Below are 18,052 nucleotides of genomic sequence, written 5' to 3'. Positions count from 1 at the left end.
TTTTTTTGGGGGCATTTTGGTTCCGGACCCTTTGTAAGTTGGGACAAAGAAAAAAAAGGGTGGGGCGGGGGCGTGGGGAGGGGGGAATGGACTTGCTTGGGGTAAATAGGGAGGTTTATGCCTGAGGGTTTAACTGTGTAAGGGAAATGAAGAGTGTGTTGCCAGAAATCCTTCTTTATATTTGCCAGATATATTTATAATAAAAAAAATATATGGTTTAAATTTCTATTTAGAATTTATGAAATATCAAATAAGTTAAAAAATACTTTTAAGCTAATTTGACCAATTTTTAAATCAAAACACCCTCATTTCTTCCTTAGGAATAAGTATCTTAACAAGCTTGTTTTTGGTCAAGCTTTTGGGAGAAAATAAGTATTTTTGCGGAGTAGCAGAAGTAATTTTTTAGAAGCTAAAAAAATAACTTTTGCCCAAAAACACCTTTTAAAAAATTACCATTGAGAAAAATATATTTAAAAATAATTTTTGCTTCTAAACACTAACTGCTGCTCAAAAGTGCTTTTAAACCTAAACACTTTTTTTAAAAGCTTATCAAAGGGGCTATAAATATTGCTTTGGAAGTTGGGACAAAGGAAAAAAATAAAAGGGGCAGAAATGGACTTGTTGGACAATTAGGGAGGTTTATGGTGGAAGCTGCCGGGGTTTAATATTCAAGGGAAGTGAAGAGTGTGCTCTTCTTCAATAGTTCTTCTTTGTGTTTGCATGAGCAATGGAAGGGGTTAGGCTTAGATTATCTTTCAAAGACCCTAACATTCTTAGTGAGTTGCAGAAATCTGAGGGTTTCAAGAAAAGTTGGCTTCTTCTCAAACCCCAACAACACACAACCATCTCTGATCTTTCTTCTTATCTTATCAACAATTTTCAGCTCCATGATTCTTGTCCTAATGGCATCCTCCTCTCTGTAACTCCCTTCTCTTTCTCTCTTTGCTAGTCCTATGGTTAAAAAAATTGATTCTTTTTTATGTTTCCTTCAATTCTTGATCTTTTTTTTTTGTTGTTGTTTACTGCTTTTGTTTGCTTCAATTGTTGCTTTTCGCTTATCATTTTTGTATTTGATGTTGGGGGTTTGCTTATTTGAGCATTACATTGCAAGTGTAACTCCATCCTTGTGCCCTATGTTAAAAAATGATCTTTTTAATGTTTTCTTCAATTCTGGAAATTTTTTGTTTGCTTCCATTGTTGCTTTTAGCTTATCATTTTTGTATCTGATGTTGTGGGTTTGCTTCTTTGAACATTGCATTGTAAGTGTAACTCCATCCTTGTGCCCTAAGTAAAAAAAAATATTTATGTTTTTTTTCTTTTCCATTCTGGGGTTTCTTTTTCCTGTTGATTACCCTTCAGTTTACTTCTATTATGACCCCTAGCTTATCATTTTTGGATTCGATGTTGTGGGTATCTCTGCATGTGCTCTAAGTTAAAAATAGTTTAATCTTTTTTTATGTTTCCTTCCATTCTTGAGTTGTTTACTCTTTCTCTATCTCTGCAAGTTCTAAGTTTTAAAAGTTGAATCTTTTTATGTTTCCTTCAGTTCTTGAAAATTTTCTGTTGTTTACTGCTTTAGTTTGCTTCGATTGTTGTTTCTAGCTTATCATTTTTGTATCTGATGTTGTGGATTTGCTTCTTTGAACATTGCATTGCTAGTGTAACTCCATCCTTGTGCCCTAAGTTAAAAAAATTATTTATGTTTTATAGTACTCCTTTTGTTTCCTTCAATTATGTCCCCTAGCTTATCATTTTTGGATTCCATGTCGTGGGTGTCTCTGTAACTCCCTCTATCTATGTCTATCTCTGCATGTGTCTTAAGCTAAAAAAAAAAAAAAAGTTGAATCTTTTTTTATGTTTCCTTTCGTTCTTGAGTTGTGTACTGCTTTCGTTTTCTTCAGTTATGGCCTATAGCTTATCATTTTTGGATTCCATGTTGTGGGTGTGTGCGTAACTCCCTCCCCCTTTTTTACCCCTATCTCTGCATGTGCCTCAAGCTAAAAAGAAGTTGAATCTTTCTTTATGTTTCCTTTCATTCTTTAGTTGTTTACTGCTTTTGTTAGTTTTAGTATGGCCTATAGCTTATCTATTTTCGGATTCAATCCTGCTAATCTGTAACTGCTTCCTTCCCGTTCTTTCTATGTGTGTGCCCTAAGTTAAAAAAGAAGAAAGCACGAAGGATTTTCGAGTTTTATTTTCCTGCTGATTACTGCTTTGTTTGCTTCAACTGTGACACCTACCTTAGAGTAATTTTTTAATTGGGGTGTCTTTGGTGTGGAGGAAAATATTTTACTGTAAATGCTTTCCTTGATGAAATCATTTTATAGTGCTTGGTTACCTTGAATTGTGGAGAACATTTTCCCAGGAATAATATTTTTTGAAAAATGACTTTGTTCACTTATTGCCGGAAGTTATTTTCACTTACAAATATCTCACGTCTTACTCTATACTTACTTGCTTCAAACAATACTTAAACATTGTTGTCAACCTTTGAGACTTGGAACTAAAACCAAAACCCATTCTTATTCCCCATATTCTGGAGTCTGGACAATGGTATACTCAAGTAACTCAACCTCAACCAAGCACTAACATTTCTCATGGAGAATGTCTTTCACCATGCCAAATGCACCTTTTCTGAGCACTATGGTTCTCATGTGCACTTGATTAGTTTGTATTGTCTCTGTAACCCCTTCATTCTATTTCCTTTGATCTCTGCACGTGCCCTAAGTTAAAAATAAACTAGTCTTTTTGACATTTCCTTCTGTTCTTGAGTTGTTTCCTCTTGATTATTGCTTTTGTCTGCTTCAAGTGTGGCTCCTAGCTTATCATTTTTATTCGATGCTCTGAGTTTTCTTCTCTGAGCGCTATGGCTCTCTGGTGCACTTGGTTAATTGCGTTGTTGAGGGAAACTGAAAAGAACATTTTATCTTTTTTGCGCTCACTGTGTTGTCTTGTCATCTCATGCAGATGGATGGTTTTGTCTTGCCTCCTTTTGAGTCAACGTGTATTTTGGATGACAAAGATATAGTCAGGTTTTTGCTTGATTTTTTGTTTGTCTCTCGTGGTTTCTCTGTTTCTCGTGTAGGGTGAATGTTCTAATCTGATATTTTTGCTTCAGTGTGAAGAAGAAAGGAGGGCATTTAGCTGTTGAGGGAAATAATGAACCAAATGTGGTTTTAGCTGTCGAAAGAAATAACGGTCCCAATGTAGTTGAAAATCTCCAAATTGTTGAGAAGCAGCCTGTAATGGGTGGACCATTGTTATTGGCAAATGAAGCGTTTGACCATGGTGCTGGAGGTTACGAGTCTATTGACAGCGAAGAGCCTGAAGATGAATCTGAAAAGGAGGAAGAGGCAGAACCAAAGGAAGATACTTCACACCAGGAAAATGCTGCGGCTGGCAATGCAATTTCCAAGAAAAGAAAAGCATCAGAAACGCTTCCTAACTCAAAGTAATTCTTGATTTCTTGTTTTGGTGTGTCTGAATTGCTTAGATTTGTGGCTTTAAATGCGCCTGGTTATGACTTCTTAAATTGTTCTTTTTTTTTTTTTAATAATTATTATGGCTTCTTACATCTTTGCTCATCATAGGAAAAAGGAACACTGTTCTGATGTTAAGGAGAAGCTAGATGAGCAGACCGAGAAACAACAAGATCTTACTAGCAAGAAACGGAAGATATCTGATTCAAATAACGAAGATAAGGAGAATAGTAAAGAAAATGCTGAGAGTGGTGAGGACAATCATATTACACCCAGCACAAAGAAGTATGTTCTCTGGAATCTGCGATCTCTTTCTATGAATTATTTAAGTATATTGTCTTGGTATCTGTTCTCTTTCTTCAAACCTTCTTGGCGCGTTACTGTTGGACTGGCTCTTGTGATAATTTCTTGTTTGAGGAACCATTTCTTTCTTAAAGTTTTAAATACCAAAGAAATTGAAGGTATTGACTCTCTTGGTTCCATTTCTGGGTGACTTTGATTATTTATGTGCTTTGCTAGTTGCTTTCTGTATCAGCCGTGTTGTTCTGTCAGGCTTGTATGCTTACCGGTCCAGGTTCTGCAGGTGAATAATTGAATTTTTTTCTTCTCCATATTATTTCAAGTTTTTTTGTCCCTAATTCTAACTTTTGGTTGTGGTGGCTTGACAAGGTTAGTTTTACTTTATCACACAAAATGGGGTAATAAGAATTATAAAGTACAATGTGACATTCTTATCCTTTGCTTTGGAGACATCTTCTCTTTCGTGCAATGTTTATCTTCTGTCTCTTGCCTGGTTGAGGCATTTGCAAGTGCGAGTTTTGTCTCTTTTTATTCTTGCATGAATATATTTTATATGTCTCTAGCTTGTTTCATAATTTCTCTCTTTTTGTAGAAATGACGAGCTTCGAAAAAACAGTGTGGAGAATATAGAGGCGTCCCCCAACTCTGGTGCGACTAAGAAAGAGGTTCGTAATAGCTGTCCTTTTCCATCCATCTTTTGTTTTTTCCTTCACTTAGAATTCATTTCATAATCCTTCTATTGGCGGGCAGAATTTGGAAAAAAAAAAAAATCAGTTCTAAATTTTTGTGGATCTATATTAGAAAATTGTGCAAAGCAGCTAGATTAATATTTGATCTTCACTACACATGAGATACTTACTTTGAAAGGCGAGATATTGCAATCATTATTTACAAAGGGGCACTTGCTCGTAGTCAAACTCACACAAGATTGATCAGATTATATAGTAGCATAACTTATTTCTATTCACCAGTATGGTTTAATTTAAGTATTTAACATCTTGAACGGAGCTTAATGTGTTTGAGCAGTAACATTGTCATCTTCACCTAGAAGAGATAATGGGTATATCGAGCAGCAGGGGACTTATAATAGCTGGTTTACGCAGACGTAAATCATGGTTTAGACAGAAAGGATTCTGAGATCTCTGTGAGATGGAAATAGAAACTCAACGAGATGGCTTCACTCTTATCATATTATGTGACCAGCTGGCCGGGCACCATCATCATAATTTTTTTGATTGCAGTGTGTACTTTTTTTTTTTTTTTTTTTTTTCGGGTTCCGAAAGCTAAAGATTTCGTCAATATAATGAAAGTCCAGCGACAAGTAGTGCTGGTATTATAAAAAGGTCGCTTCTCCTTTACAGTGTCCTAGGGTAAATATCTCAAAAGGTCATTGAACTTTGAGAAATTATGTAGTAAAGTCATATTAAAATCACTCAACTTTGGCCTATTATCTCATAAAATCACTCAACCACATATGCCATAAAAAAAATCTGACATGATAATATTAATTAATTATTTTATCCCATGTAGACGTGGGCCCCACAATAAAATAAAATAAATTCATATCTTTATACCCACACCCACTCACCAACCCTTCATCCAAAATAAGTAATCGACAATGCACTGTTTTTGCACTGTTTCGGTTAGAAGTAAAGAAGAGATAATAAAGGATAAACGTCAGAGTGATCGACAATGCACTGTTTTTGCTCTATAGACAATCTTCATAAAACTTAAAGAACATAGCAAATTGCAAAACTCTAGCTTGCCAAAACTCAACAAGTCCTCGAGGAATATCATGTGAATATTTATAATTAAATGCGAAGAGGTACATTTGTATAGATGTGTAGCTACAATATCATAATCAACATGCTCTAGGTGTGGCTGGAAAGGAAGGTCGCCTCCAAGAAATTATCACTAGATTATTCAAGCGGCATATTTCTCAGTTCTGACTTTCTTTTTGTTCCAAGAATAGGACAGGAAGCTATTAGATGTGGATGGATTGAGTTGGTGAGTGGGTATGGGTATAAAGATATGGATTTATTTTATTTTATTGTGGGGCCCACGTTTACATGGCATAAAATAATTAATTAATATTGCCATGTCGGATTTTTTTGATGACATATGTAGTTGAGTGATTTTATGGGATAATAGGCCAACGTTGAGTGATTTTATTGATATGTTGCAAAGTTCAATGACTTTACTACATAATTTCTCAAAGTTCAATGACCTTTTGAGATATTTACACCAGTGTCCTACCATATAACAAGTCTATGTTCCTAATAAAGGCGGATCTAGGATTTAAATTTAATGGGTTCCGACAGCAATCTCAATGTAATATACAACAGTAACTGGGTTCACAGTCAAATATTTAACCCAGTTACTGTTGTATATTACATTGAGATTGCTGTCGGAACCCATATGTATATATATATATATTTTTTTTTTTGATAAGTAAAATATTTATACAGGGTTTGGGCAAAAGTTTCTGGGTTCACGCGAACCCATAACTTCTAAGGTAGGTTGGTCACTGGTTCCTTATTATCCACAGAAAGACATGCACCAGAGGCCTAATAAGCTAAGACACTTGTACTTCGAAGAGTGAACTGCTGTCGTCTTTCCTTCAAGCATCCTTGGCCTTCTTTTCCCCGAAGCCATCCTATGCAGGATGGCTTATTCTTCCAAATATTCTTCAGCTCCTTTGTGAGCGTGCATCCTTGCCAGCAGTTTAACAGGTCCTTTCTCAATCCAAAAATCAGTAGAACTAGACCCCTCAGATGATGAGTCACTGTGCAATGTAGTAAAAGATGGTCATCGTCTTCAATACAAATACCACTGCACAACTACAAACCCATTATCTGGATAACTGCAGACCCCTTCAAGCTTTTCAATTGTACTATTTCATATTGCATTGTGCACTTATTAATCAAACGCCTCAATCCCAAGCTAGTTGGTGTTTGCGATATGAATCTTCTGAATCCATTCAGAGGATTCATCATAGACTGATTATATTTACTTCCAAGGATTTTCAATGGATTGGTTATAATTGACTCTCTACCAACAAACTACCTACCAAGAACAAAGAACAAGACATAGGAAATTTTGAATGGAGTAACGCTGCAATAGAAAGATGTGAAAGGAAATTGGCTATATGGAAGAGCCAAGACTATCTCTTGGAGAAATTGTGATCCTGGTCAACAGTGTTCTTGACTCACCCCCCACTTAGATGATGTCTCTTTTCCCTCTTCCTGCCTAGGTTGAAAACATAATTGATGCCCTTAGAAGGAACTTTATATGGAGAGGAAATAGCGACAAAAGATGCTTCCGTTAGGTGAAATGGAAATCCCGAGAGGGTGGTTTAGGTATAAGGAACCTAAGGCAACACAGCAAGAATCTTTTAATGAAATGGTTGTGGAGATTCCTAATGGAGGTTCAAGCTCTATGGAGAAGGGCAGTCAGTGAAAAAAATGGGGTTGAAGGATCTTGGTGCTCAAAAATGGTGTCCTCCATATATGGAGTCAGTCTATGGAAGTCCATCAGGATTCTTTGGCCAATTTTTGTAAATAATCATCAAGATCGGAAATGGCCTGAAGACCTCTTTCTGGAATGATAGCTGGATATATCATGGCAGACTCAGAGAAGTTTTTCCTGACATTTTCAATCTAATACAACACCAGAATGCAAGTGTAGACGAGGTGTGGAGTCAACAAGGATGGAACCTAAGTTTTAGAAGATTCCTCAATGATTGGGAAAGCAGCAGGGTTGTTGATTTCTTTCTCAGCATGCATTTGGTGGACCATCGGGAGAGAGAGAAACTCAAGATGTTTTGGTGAAATTATCAGCACTGAGTAGAAGATAAAGATGAACTGTATTTTCTTATTCCACTTTTGGTGTAAAAAAAGGTTTTTCAGACGAAGTAGTTTCTATTTTAGACATCATAGGATCCTTGTAATGGGCTGTGTCTTGTAAATATTTTCCTACTCTTAGCACTCCCTTTGTGCTAAAAGATTTATAATATTATTACCTTAATTATGCTGACATTGTGTACTAAAACACTATATTGCATTGTGAAGTTAGTGCAACGGTGGTTTTTTGGCTAGCTGGATGTTTCTTGTGGTTTTATTTTCTTTATTTTGTTTCCGCACTTGTGGGATTACACTGGGTATGTTGTTGTATATTAGGGTCAACGTCCTGTACTCTGATAACTTTACCTTCACTTATCCAAAATAAAATATAAAAATCACGGTGAATTGCATATCTCAATTGAAGATCTGATTAATTGTCTTCAAGTACTAAAAGTGTCAATTCTCTCTGTCAGGGCCCTAGTAGAAGTGCCAGGAGAAAAGCTTCTAAAAGGCGATGGCTGCGAGAGATGGCCAAAATTAAGAACGCAGGTGCTGAATCAGAAGGACTGGTAAGTAATCAAACGGGGCAGATATGCCAACTATTACTGCCATACAATGTAACTATTGCTGGGTAAATTTTTACAGCGGAACTGGAAAGAATTGCAAGCTAAATCTGGAAAAGGAGAGCCTAGCCGCCAACCAAAGGGGCGGGTAAATGACGAGGCTAATGGCCAATCAATGGGACATGTGAGTAGTAATATATATTGATAGAACTTACATTCCTGTTGCGTCTGCTTCATGTACTGGAAACTTGAATCACAAACTTTGCAGCGAAATTGGAAGCAGCAGAATACTAAAGCTAATAAAGAAGAGGTAACTGGCCAACCAAAGGGACTAGTGAGTGATCTAACATGGTCAAATCATTTATTTCTTCTCTATACTTCTGTTGACAACACAATCTCGTGTATGTAGCTGTATTGTAAGCAACTTTTTGGTGAAGATAAGAATAGCGATACAATTCAAGAAAAGCTTGCAGAAGAAAAAAGCAAATCGTGTGGACAATCATGTCAAAATAGTGACACAGAAGATGAAGTTGTTCCAGTTGAAGTAAGGCCTGGGCATATTCGATTTGAACCTCTTGGAAAAGGTCTTGCACCCCTTCTCTGTTTAGACTACGTGTTGTTCTCCCAATACACACACATTTACCTATAACTCTCTCCCGGTTCAGTAACTATTATGCAATCTTGTATTTTATCATATAAGCTGATTGATTGTTCAAGTTGAAGTGGGTCATATTTTGGTGCTTGTCATTGGCATTAATCTTTGTTTTCTTTCCGTGCCAAGGAATTAGGTATAAGATGCTCAAATTCGGTGTGGCATACTTAATGGCGTAGTGGGCCTTGGTTTAATTTAACTTGTAGTATGTTATCAGTTACTGGCTTTCCCTGTTCGCTTGTCTTCTTTTTCCCTCACCTCCTTTTGGCAGGTGATGAGATTTAGATTTTGTATTATTCCTTGCCCACTCTAAAATATGAATCTGCTTTAATGGTGTCTGTCTTGCATCTTTTTAAATTTTACGGAAAAGCTCTAACATATGGAAATCTTTTCGCTGTTGCAGAACAAGGTTCGAAGCAGAGTCAAGTAGAAGTGGTATGTTTTGCTCAAGTTGTACTGTGATGCTCTTCTTTCTTGATCTTTCCTTGAATCTCGTATCTTATTCAGTTATTCTGAATGAAGAGTTTTTGATCTTGAAATCCAAGTTTTTAAGCATACCATATCTCAAGAATGTCTGATGCAGAATCCCAATGTGTCGAGTAATTAGACATTTAACTTCATATTGCTTTAAGACTTAGTGGATGGTTAGCTGAAAGATGCACCGAAGAGGGAAAATAAAAAGGGAGGACTCACAATAATTTTCTACAAAATATGCAGATATACTTTGTAGAAGCTCACATAATGCTATTAATCTTATTAATTTTCACCATCTCAGATGTTGGATAATAAAAGCTATATGTTGTATTATACTAATAGATTGGAGAAAAGAAAGTAATCTGGCAACCCTATTTCCATCCATTTGAATATTCATGTTTATCTGTTAAATCATTATCAGATTTCCTATAGTGTTTCATTTTTGGTGGGTATTTCTGAATTAATTCGCTAACTGTCATTGCATAGACATGTTTGTCCTTTACAAAGTGGTGTCCATCTGCTGTGATAGGTATTAGTGATCTTTACTTGTTCTTCCTTTTCCTTTTTTTTTTTTTTTTTTTTTTTAATTAGATTATTTGTAACTCTGCTGAAATCGTACAATAATGTCAAAATTATTCCTTTTAGATGTGACGGCTCGAAAACCAGAAAATTGGTCACCTTTGTAAAAATTAAGCTTCTGGAAATTGCACCATCTTTGATTAACATAATGATATAGGTTGCAGTGTGTCAGACAGGGCTAGTGGTAGGAATGTTCCGTGATATGAAACATATGCATTCTTTTCTTTTTTATGAAGAAGAATTAAACATATGCTTTCTTAATGGGATAACTCCTATTCTTGAGAAATGAATTCCAAGTCACGTGCAGGAAAGTTTCAGGTGGAACGGTATGATGAGCAAGAAAAAGGGACAGAAATGGGGCCAAGAGAAAGTTTCATTTTCCCAAAAGGATGATTCTCCAGGTTCAAACAATGAACGTCCTGATATGACGATGAATCGCCAGAGACAGAAATGGGGCCAAGAGAAAGACTCATTTTCCCAAAAGAATGATTCTCTAGGTTCAAACAAAGAAAATACTGAGATGATGAATCATAAGAGACAGAAATGGGGCCAAGAGAATGTTTCATTTTCCCATAAGAATGATTCTCTAGATTCAAACAAAGAACATCCTGAGATGGTGAATGGTGAAAAAGAGCCGCATTTTCATCAATCGGTTGACTTCAATACACTTCCTTTTCTTTCTGCTCAGCCCAAGGTTTGTTCTCGTTTCTTAATGTATATCTGTAGCCTTCAGAATCTGTTGAACTGATACCTGTGGTTAGTTTTAGATTAATGAGACTCACGCAAAGCAGTCGACAATCTACACTATATAAGACTCAAGACATTGGGTGGTTTATGTATTGATTTGGGTAACACACAATTTTAGTATTTAGAAAAACTGTTCTTCAATTTGGCAGGAAGGACTTGTGATTGCATACCGGTTGCTTGAGTTATCATCAACCTGGACCCCTGAAGTTTCTTCCTATCGGGTACAAGTTATCTCGATCATATTATGCACTTCTGATTGATATACATCATGATAGTGAATTTGATGTTCCCTTCTTCTGTAGGTTGGGAAAATATCACGGTATAATTCTGAAGCAAACAAAGTTTTGCTGATTCCAGTAGCTGAATTTCCAGTCATTTCTACTGAGGATGATGAGTCTTCAAAGCAACCAGATAGCTCTATTTATAATGAAGACGGATCCCTGGAGGTAATTCAGTGAAAATTGACTCTCTCCTATGCGTGGTGGTCCATATTTATGCATATTTTGAATGTTGAACTTTAAGTTTCTGAAGCTCTTAATGCATATGACTTTTCTGAATACAAAACCACATCTTTTTGCAGATAGATTTTTCAGCACTTCTTGAAGTTCGTGTGGTGAATAGTACTCCAGACCAAGCAGGAGTACCTGGTGGGGTTATTGAAGGCTCTGCTGCCAATGAGTCGATTCCAGTGCTTGGAAGCAGTAAAAATAAAACTGAAACCCCAGCTACTGGTGAACTTCATTGTTTTTCCCATGCTTAAGGAACGGGATTGTTAAAATATTTCTTTTCATTTTCTTTTGGGACCTTATATTTGACTTTGCAGGAGCTGGAGAAGTAAACAATGGGAAACAAACAGAATCTACCCCTTCAGGTGAACTGATGTTTTACAGACTGAGATGTGTATCAATTATAGTGTCTAATTTCATAGCTAGATCCTGACTATATGAATCAATGTGAATTGCAGAAAATGGTGGAGTAAACCTGTGGGAGCAATTCAATGAGACTCTGAAGTCCAAGAAGGCGGAAATAGCTCAGGAAAGTAGTTGGGGTAAGACCAAGAAGGCAGAATTATCTCAGGAAAGCAATTGGGATAAGACAAATTCTGGGAAGAGTCCATGGTCATATCGACCCATGAGAGGCACTGCGCTAGGCCCTACAATGGCTTTTCTAAGATCCCAAAAGAAAATATGAGATGAATTTGAATTTGCATATTTTGTTCATATTATCAAATGTTAATATGCTTCATTCTCTAGTTTTGCAAAACTCTCACTAATGAAGAGAATGAACTATGTTTTAACTTCTCGATTATGAAAGTATCCAGGGAAGTTTTGCAGTGTAACAATGGAGTTCTTGATGCATCCCTTTATGTCAACTGTTCTAAACGTCGGGTTAAGCTTTGGTGTAAAAGAATTCAAGGATATGAAAAGCTATTTATCAGTTGACATAAAAAGTTGAACTTGCATATTTTGTTCATATTGTCTAATGTTAATATGCTTCATTCTCTAAGTTTTGCAAAACTCGCAGTAATGAAGAGAATGAACTAAGTTTTTAACTTCTCCATTATGAGTGTATCCAGGGAAGTCTTGCAGTGTAACAAAGGAGTTCTTGTGATGTATCACTTTCTGCCCAAACTGTTTCTAAACTTTTGGTTAAGTATTGGTGTAAAGGAATTGAAGGATATGAAAATCTACTTATCAGTAAAATTCTCGGGTCCTGTCTTTTGAAATGCAGTACCAGTTGTCAGGTATAACTTTATTTTTTTGTGGACATAATATTTACTTCTACATATTTCTACTCTTCAAAGGATTAAACATGTTAAATTTCAAGAATTGAATTCACGGAATGTGAGATGGTGAGGCGTTCTTGGAGAGTTATTTCCGTTTGGCAATAAATGATTTACATGATTTGTAAATGCGTAAGTTTACGTTTGCAAATAATTGTGAAAATAGAATTTTTTTTGTCCGAAGGATATTTTAAAGTGAAATAGTAAGGGGACATGTTTTAAGTGAAACACCTAAGTCCACTTAAAAACATGTTTTCATGGTTGGTTGCTAAATCAGTTCCTGAGAACAATATTGTACAAATGTCGCGTGGCAAACATGTTTTTCATGGTTGGTGGCAAGTTTCTGGAACTTATTGGGCATTAATTGGACAGTGTCTGACAATACGTCTGATTTTTTGAGATGTTGGATCACTGAATACCACCAGCTTGTATTTGGTGGACAATTTGAAATGAGAGGAACTTGAGATGTTTCGAAAACAAACACAGTTCCATCCAGAAGATAACAACTAACATCACCTCCTTGCTTCATTTTTGGTCCAAAATAGAACTTGCAGACGAAGCTGACTGTTTTAGAGCTAATAGAGTCTGTACGTGTCTGGGATGTACTTTTATTCATGTCCAAAAACTCTGAAGTTTAAATATTCATTTTTCAACTTCAACATAAATACTCTTCTTTTCAAGCTCAACAAAATATCCGCGAAACAAGCAAGAATAGAAGTACTAAAAATCGCCCATGCCAAAAGCTGAAGTCTGTTCAAAGTTCCACAAGGAAGAAACAGTTGATACCATTGTTATCCATGCACTTTCATTCCAATAATGAATGAAGAAGCTGCAGAGCCAAACAAGCCCCACTCTACATTGAACAATTTATGATGAAAACATTTAAGAGAATTTGGGTATGTAACAATGCTAAATGTCCCAATGCAGGGCTACTACACCTTTTGGTGCTAAGTGTAGTTGGATGGTATGAACAGGGAAAAGGGACCAGTATACTTATTTCCAACAAGAGTTTATATACTTATTTAACTCCTATACAGCAACTTGTTCCCTGTACATGCTGCTTTTCTTGAGAGAAATTAAATCCTCTCCTTGTATCATCATCATCACATCACACTAGCAGAAACCTTCAACTTTTTACTGCCTGGGATGCTCACTAACCAAGATCCTTGCCAGAAGGATTGAAGCAAAGATTGGTATCCCCACTTTTTTATCCGACCTACTTGACCCCAACATCTAATGCCTTCTCAAATGAGAAACATGGCAGATGCTTAAGAAGCTGCTCAGGTTCCTCGCCTTCTCTCACTATCTGCATTCAGGTCAATAACAAGTTCTAAGTAATCAATCCATATCCAATTAGATTTCAACCAAATTACACCAAAGTTGATCCTCGTTCGTAAAAAATGACAACGCACATGCACAACTAGATCATTGTCCTGAGATATATTTCAAAAGAAACAGGAAATTTAGCTTAAGCTAGAGTGTGTTTGGTATGAAGGAAAATGTTTTCTAGGGGAATATATGGATTTCTTGCCTATTTTCTGGTGTTTGGTAAGTAAACAAACTGTTCCAAGAGCATTTATATGTAATCTAGAAAAATACTATGAGGTGGGGTGAGGTGGGGAGTGGGTGGTTGGTGGCGGCGGGTCGTAGGCTGGTCAAGGAATGGGTTTGAGGGGTTATAAAGGAGACAATGAGCTTGGAATGCTACCTATGGAACTTGTTTTCCTACTCCTACAAGGGAAAGTCATTTTCCTCATTTTAAGGAACTTGTTTTCCTAAAGAAAATGTTTTGCGAAACATTTTGACCAACCAAACATGGGAAAATAAAGAACTCCATAAACACACCCCTAGTCTCTCTATATCACTAGCTGGAAAAGAACTCGACTATTAGTGTTCCACTTGACAAATTTAAACATAGGACCTTGCATCTAAACCTGTCACTAAAGGAAGTAACTACGAACACAGAAGCAAAGATCACACATTACCAATTCTGTTTCATTTTAATTTAAAACGCAGAATAAGTACCTGAACTAGAGAGCTAGTAGCTAAGCCCTTCTGAACAAGAAAACCGCGTCCAACTTTCTCCCAATGGACATGACCATCTTCACACATGGAATCATTGTTGATCACTTGATTTGTACTTCCCTTCCATTGCACGTCACGGCCAATCCAGATGTACAAACTATTGGAACTATTTTCATATAAACTCAAGTCAGGAGTGACTATAATATAGACAGACCTTGAATCGAGAACCCCAGAAGCCAAGCCTAATCTATGCATAGAAGGCCATTGATAAAGACCTATATCAGTTGTTTCTGCAACTCTGATGGGAAAGTCAATAGGATGGTCATTGAAACTGCCAGATACATCTTGATTGTCAGTAATGGAACTCCCAGCATCTAACATTAGCTCCTCTTTACTAGTATCAGCAAAATCTCCATCATTAAGGTTGTCAGACTCAACACACTTCACCGTATTGTCTCCAAAGTTAGTAAGAGAAAATGACGATGTTCTTACCAACTTCACCGAGATGGAATCATCATTGGAACGTAACATCATCCTAGGTGGAGGATGACTGCCTCTGCGTTCTGCTAGCGAAAGGGAAGCTTCTTTGTACTCTAAACAACTGTTTGTCCGTCTAAGAGCACGACTGGTTGGAAATGCTTCCTCTGCTGTAACGGGTGTTGCTTTGAAGAAATCATTCTTCACAAAGTTAGGATCTTCATACTCAAACTTTGTAGGTGAAGGCTGTGCAGATAGGTATGCCAAGTCAGACCAATTAGAAGATGAGGGAGAAAAGGTGAAAGAACTGGAGTAATCTGAGGTAGACGGTGAGAGTGAGGGGGATGTGGTATTAGACTTTGGTTTACTAACAAGAAAACAAGAGAGAGAATCAAGTGAGCCAAATGAAGGTGATGGCGATAGCACAGGCTCTGAAGAAGGATCCTTTGTCCAACTTGGACTGCTGGTTGCATAAGAAGAGAAGGAATCTGGTGATCCACACTGAGGACTTGAAGGTGATGAAGGCAAAGCAGGAGAGAGTTCTTTACTTGTCTCCATCTTATCGAGTACAGGACTCGTTTGGTCAGGATGACTATATAACTTGGAAGCAGTGATAAATTCTTTCATTATTCCACTGGAAAACTTCCATCTCAATCTACTCCATCCATTCGCTCTTGCAGGAAGACATGTCTCAGATTCAGTACCTGGCAATGGAAAAGGTGGAACAACCCCACCGGCAAGTGCTTTGCAGAAAATTTCAAAATCAAGATCATATTCATTCTTTTGACCAATATACTTGCTGATGTTATCAGTAACCATATCATTTCCAGCTACGAAACTGGGTTCCACCTTGGTATTTTCTTTGCCACAACCACCAGAAAAGAAGCTTTCATGGCTAATAGCACCCCAAAATTCAGAAGGCTCTTTGCCTTCATTGATAATTAAAACAGGACCTTGAGCCTTTTCATAGCGGATTACCTGAAAGGCTGCAGCCCTGGCGTTATCTGACATGACAGAGACACAGTGCTTTCCGACCCACACATATATGGCAGAAGGAGTAAGAACAAGGAAGGCTCCACGAGAATCAAGTCCTTGAGCTCCTGCCTCACTCAGCATTTTTGGCACCAAATGAAGGGGATCATATGGGGAGTGAGGTGCCATCCTGTACATCCTTAGCACAGAAGTCGGACTTACAGGTAAAGCATGCACTCGTTTCTGGCACTGCAATAGCTGGCAAGCAAAACCCATATTCGGATTTGTCACCCCTCTAGCAGCTTTTACATGCTGGAATGCATCTTCAAAGCTCAGCCCCTCTTTCCACATAAGATATGCAATAACCAAGGAAGTTGATCGGGACACCCCCTGGAAACAGTGTACAAAGACTCTCCCACCTCGTTCACGAACATCTTCAAAATAATCAAAGACATCATAAAGAATACTCGTGATATCCTCAGTGGGGCTATCCTGCAGCCAAAGTGTCTTGTATACAAGATCATCCTTAAAGTATTCCGGACAGCTAAATCCAACACAGTTTAAGACATGAGTGATACCATTCTCACGGAGAATGTCTCGATTCTTTGCCACGGTGTCACTTCCTAAATAAATGTGATCCACAATCTTAGAGCATTCCTTATTGAAGAAAGCAAGCTTATCTTTCTTGAATTCAAATTCTCGCGGAGGCTTCTTAGTATCTGAACCTTCACGGGTGCTGACTGATCCAAGCCTTACACCTGGAGTAGAGGGATTATTCGGCCATACACCAAGATCATCTGAACCAGCACAAGGCCACTCCTCAGCACTTGGTCTAGTAATGGAAAGAGGCTGAAGGGGCGGCAAACAAGCCCGTGCTTTGCTGTTCCATTGTGGTTTCACCGCACTGGACTTGGTAGGGGACCTATCAGACCAGGAAATAGACCGCGCATACGTTTTCCGATTCCCACCAGGTACCCTATCCTTCTCATCTACCTCCAACATCTCTAAACTTCAAAGTAACCAATCACAGCCATATAGGGTGTGTTCAAGAAAGGCTCAATTTTGGATACCAACCAAGTCTACACAGAAATTCAAGAAATCCAGTGACAACCCAAATGACCTATACCTACAGGAAACAACAAAGAAATCATCAAAAAGTGAACTTAAGGTAAAAAAGATCAAAATTTTATCTAGAATTCAAGAAACCCACATGAGGATCATTCTAGGAAAAGTAACAAGAAGCATAAAATGCCATTTTTTTGTGGCTACTCAAAAAAAGCATCAAAAGTGAACTTTGAGGTGAAAAAAGATTAAATTTTTATCTAAAATTTTAAAAACCCCACATGAGGATCCTTGAAAGAAAACATATAATTTCCCTTTTGTGGCTATACAAAGTTGAAACAAACAAACCAACTACCATTCAAAGATTCAAACTTTATGACATTTTCCACACCTAAAAACCTTGAACACTTCTTCTCTATTTTTTCTAGACGTTTAAGGAAGACAAAATAAGAGTAAATCAAACACAAAGAAGACTTGGTAAACGTCCTAAAACAACGGCTATTATGGGGGGGCAGAAATTCAACGTAGAACAACCCACATAAAAAAAAAGAATAAAAAACTCCATTCAAATATTCAAGCTGTTGAATTGCATAAACTATACGTAAAAGATACTCACTCGTAGGAGACATTTGATTCTTGAAAACACCAGAAAATTACTGCAAAAAATTGTATAAATGAAAATGATTGATGATGAAAAAAAGAAAAAAAGAAAAAAAGAAATGAGATTTACCAATTAAAAGCTTGTTTCATCAATGAATAGAGAGAGAAAAAGAAAAAGAAGAAGAGGAGTCGCAAGTAAGCCAAACAAAAAAGTGAAAATGACAGGGTGGCAGTTTATAGACTCTCAAACGAATTGGTCAAACTGCCACGTCATTACTTGAATATTTTTCTTTACTGGGAATCCTATTTTTAAATTTAATTACTTCCCCGTCCACTTTTGTTAACGGTCAAAAACACACTTCAAGTATCATTTTTTTTTTTGAGTTTTCTACCTGAACTATCAGGTGTGAGAGTTTCCTACCTAAACTATCACCACTTAGTTTGCAAAACACATATCAACTATCAGTTGTTCACTTTTCCTAACTGAACTATCACCA

General features: G+C 37.1%; 2 protein-coding genes across 6 annotated transcripts; one reads left to right on the top strand and one right to left on the bottom strand.

Moving 5' to 3' along the window:
- The first annotated feature begins 610 nt into the window (after positions 1 to 610).
- LOC132034311 (coilin) lies at positions 611 to 12,366 on the top strand. Of its 2 annotated transcripts, XR_009409022.1 has the most exons (17): positions 611 to 919; positions 2,968 to 3,032; positions 3,119 to 3,451; positions 3,591 to 3,764; positions 4,372 to 4,444; positions 8,095 to 8,190; positions 8,267 to 8,368; positions 8,453 to 8,518; positions 8,594 to 8,768; positions 9,240 to 9,271; positions 10,197 to 10,583; positions 10,786 to 10,857; positions 10,939 to 11,082; positions 11,217 to 11,367; positions 11,460 to 11,507; positions 11,601 to 11,926; positions 12,182 to 12,366. XR_009409022.1 is itself a non-coding variant. In XM_059424619.1 (16 exons), exons 1-16 carry the CDS (start codon positions 728 to 730, stop codon positions 11,825 to 11,827), a joined length of 2,337 nt encoding a protein of 778 aa, XP_059280602.1. In that variant the 5' UTR covers positions 611 to 727; the 3' UTR covers positions 11,828 to 12,071. The 2 variants fall into 2 exon arrangements, 1 of the variants encoding a protein (XP_059280602.1); XM_059424619.1 differs by lacking the exon at positions 12,182 to 12,366 and having other exon boundaries at positions 11,601 to 12,071.
- A 767-nt stretch (positions 12,367 to 13,133) lies between these two features.
- On the bottom strand, positions 13,134 to 17,770 carry LOC132034310 (protein-tyrosine-phosphatase MKP1-like). 4 transcript variants are annotated; one of them, XM_059424615.1, is made up of 4 exons: positions 17,686 to 17,770; positions 17,572 to 17,611; positions 14,445 to 17,019; positions 13,134 to 13,725 (listed from the first exon to the last, which is right to left on the bottom strand). In XM_059424615.1, exons 3-4 carry the CDS (start codon positions 16,893 to 16,895, stop codon positions 13,636 to 13,638), a joined length of 2,541 nt encoding a protein of 846 aa, XP_059280598.1. In that variant the 5' UTR covers positions 16,896 to 17,019; positions 17,572 to 17,611; positions 17,686 to 17,770; the 3' UTR covers positions 13,134 to 13,635. The 4 variants fall into 4 exon arrangements, with proteins under 4 accessions (XP_059280598.1, XP_059280601.1, XP_059280599.1 ...); XM_059424618.1 differs by lacking the exon at positions 17,572 to 17,611 and having other exon boundaries at positions 17,686 to 17,705; XM_059424616.1 differs by lacking the exon at positions 17,686 to 17,770 and having other exon boundaries at positions 17,572 to 17,681.
- Positions 17,771 to 18,052: the final 282 nt, after the last annotated feature.

This window comes from Lycium ferocissimum, chromosome 10 (assembly GCF_029784015.1).
Source record: "Lycium ferocissimum isolate CSIRO_LF1 chromosome 10, AGI_CSIRO_Lferr_CH_V1, whole genome shotgun sequence".
Lineage (NCBI taxonomy): Eukaryota > Viridiplantae > Streptophyta > Magnoliopsida > Solanales > Solanaceae > Lycium > Lycium ferocissimum.
Note: the sequence above shows the minus strand (reverse complement) of the source record. Positions and strands in the feature narration are given on the sequence as shown.

Bases quoted from the DNA above. Each gene is read 5' to 3' on its own strand.
- LOC132034311 (XM_059424619.1), top strand. From the start codon at position 728: ATGGAAGGGGTTAGGCTTAGATTATCTTTCAAAGACCCTAACATTCTT. The intron at 920-2,967 runs GTAACTCCCTTC...CATCTCATGCAG, and splicing joins CTAATGGCATCCTCCTCTCT to ATGGATGGTTTTGTCTTGCC. The intron at 9,272-10,196 runs GTATGTTTTGCT...AGTCACGTGCAG, and splicing joins AGCAGAGTCAAGTAGAAGTG to GAAAGTTTCAGGTGGAACGG.
- LOC132034310 (XM_059424615.1), bottom strand. From the start codon at position 16,895: ATGTTGGAGGTAGATGAGAAGGATAGGGTACCTGGTGGGAATCGGAAA. The intron at 13,726-14,444 runs GTACTTATTCTG...ACCTGAATGCAG, and splicing joins CTACTAGCTCTCTAGTTCAG to ATAGTGAGAGAAGGCGAGGA.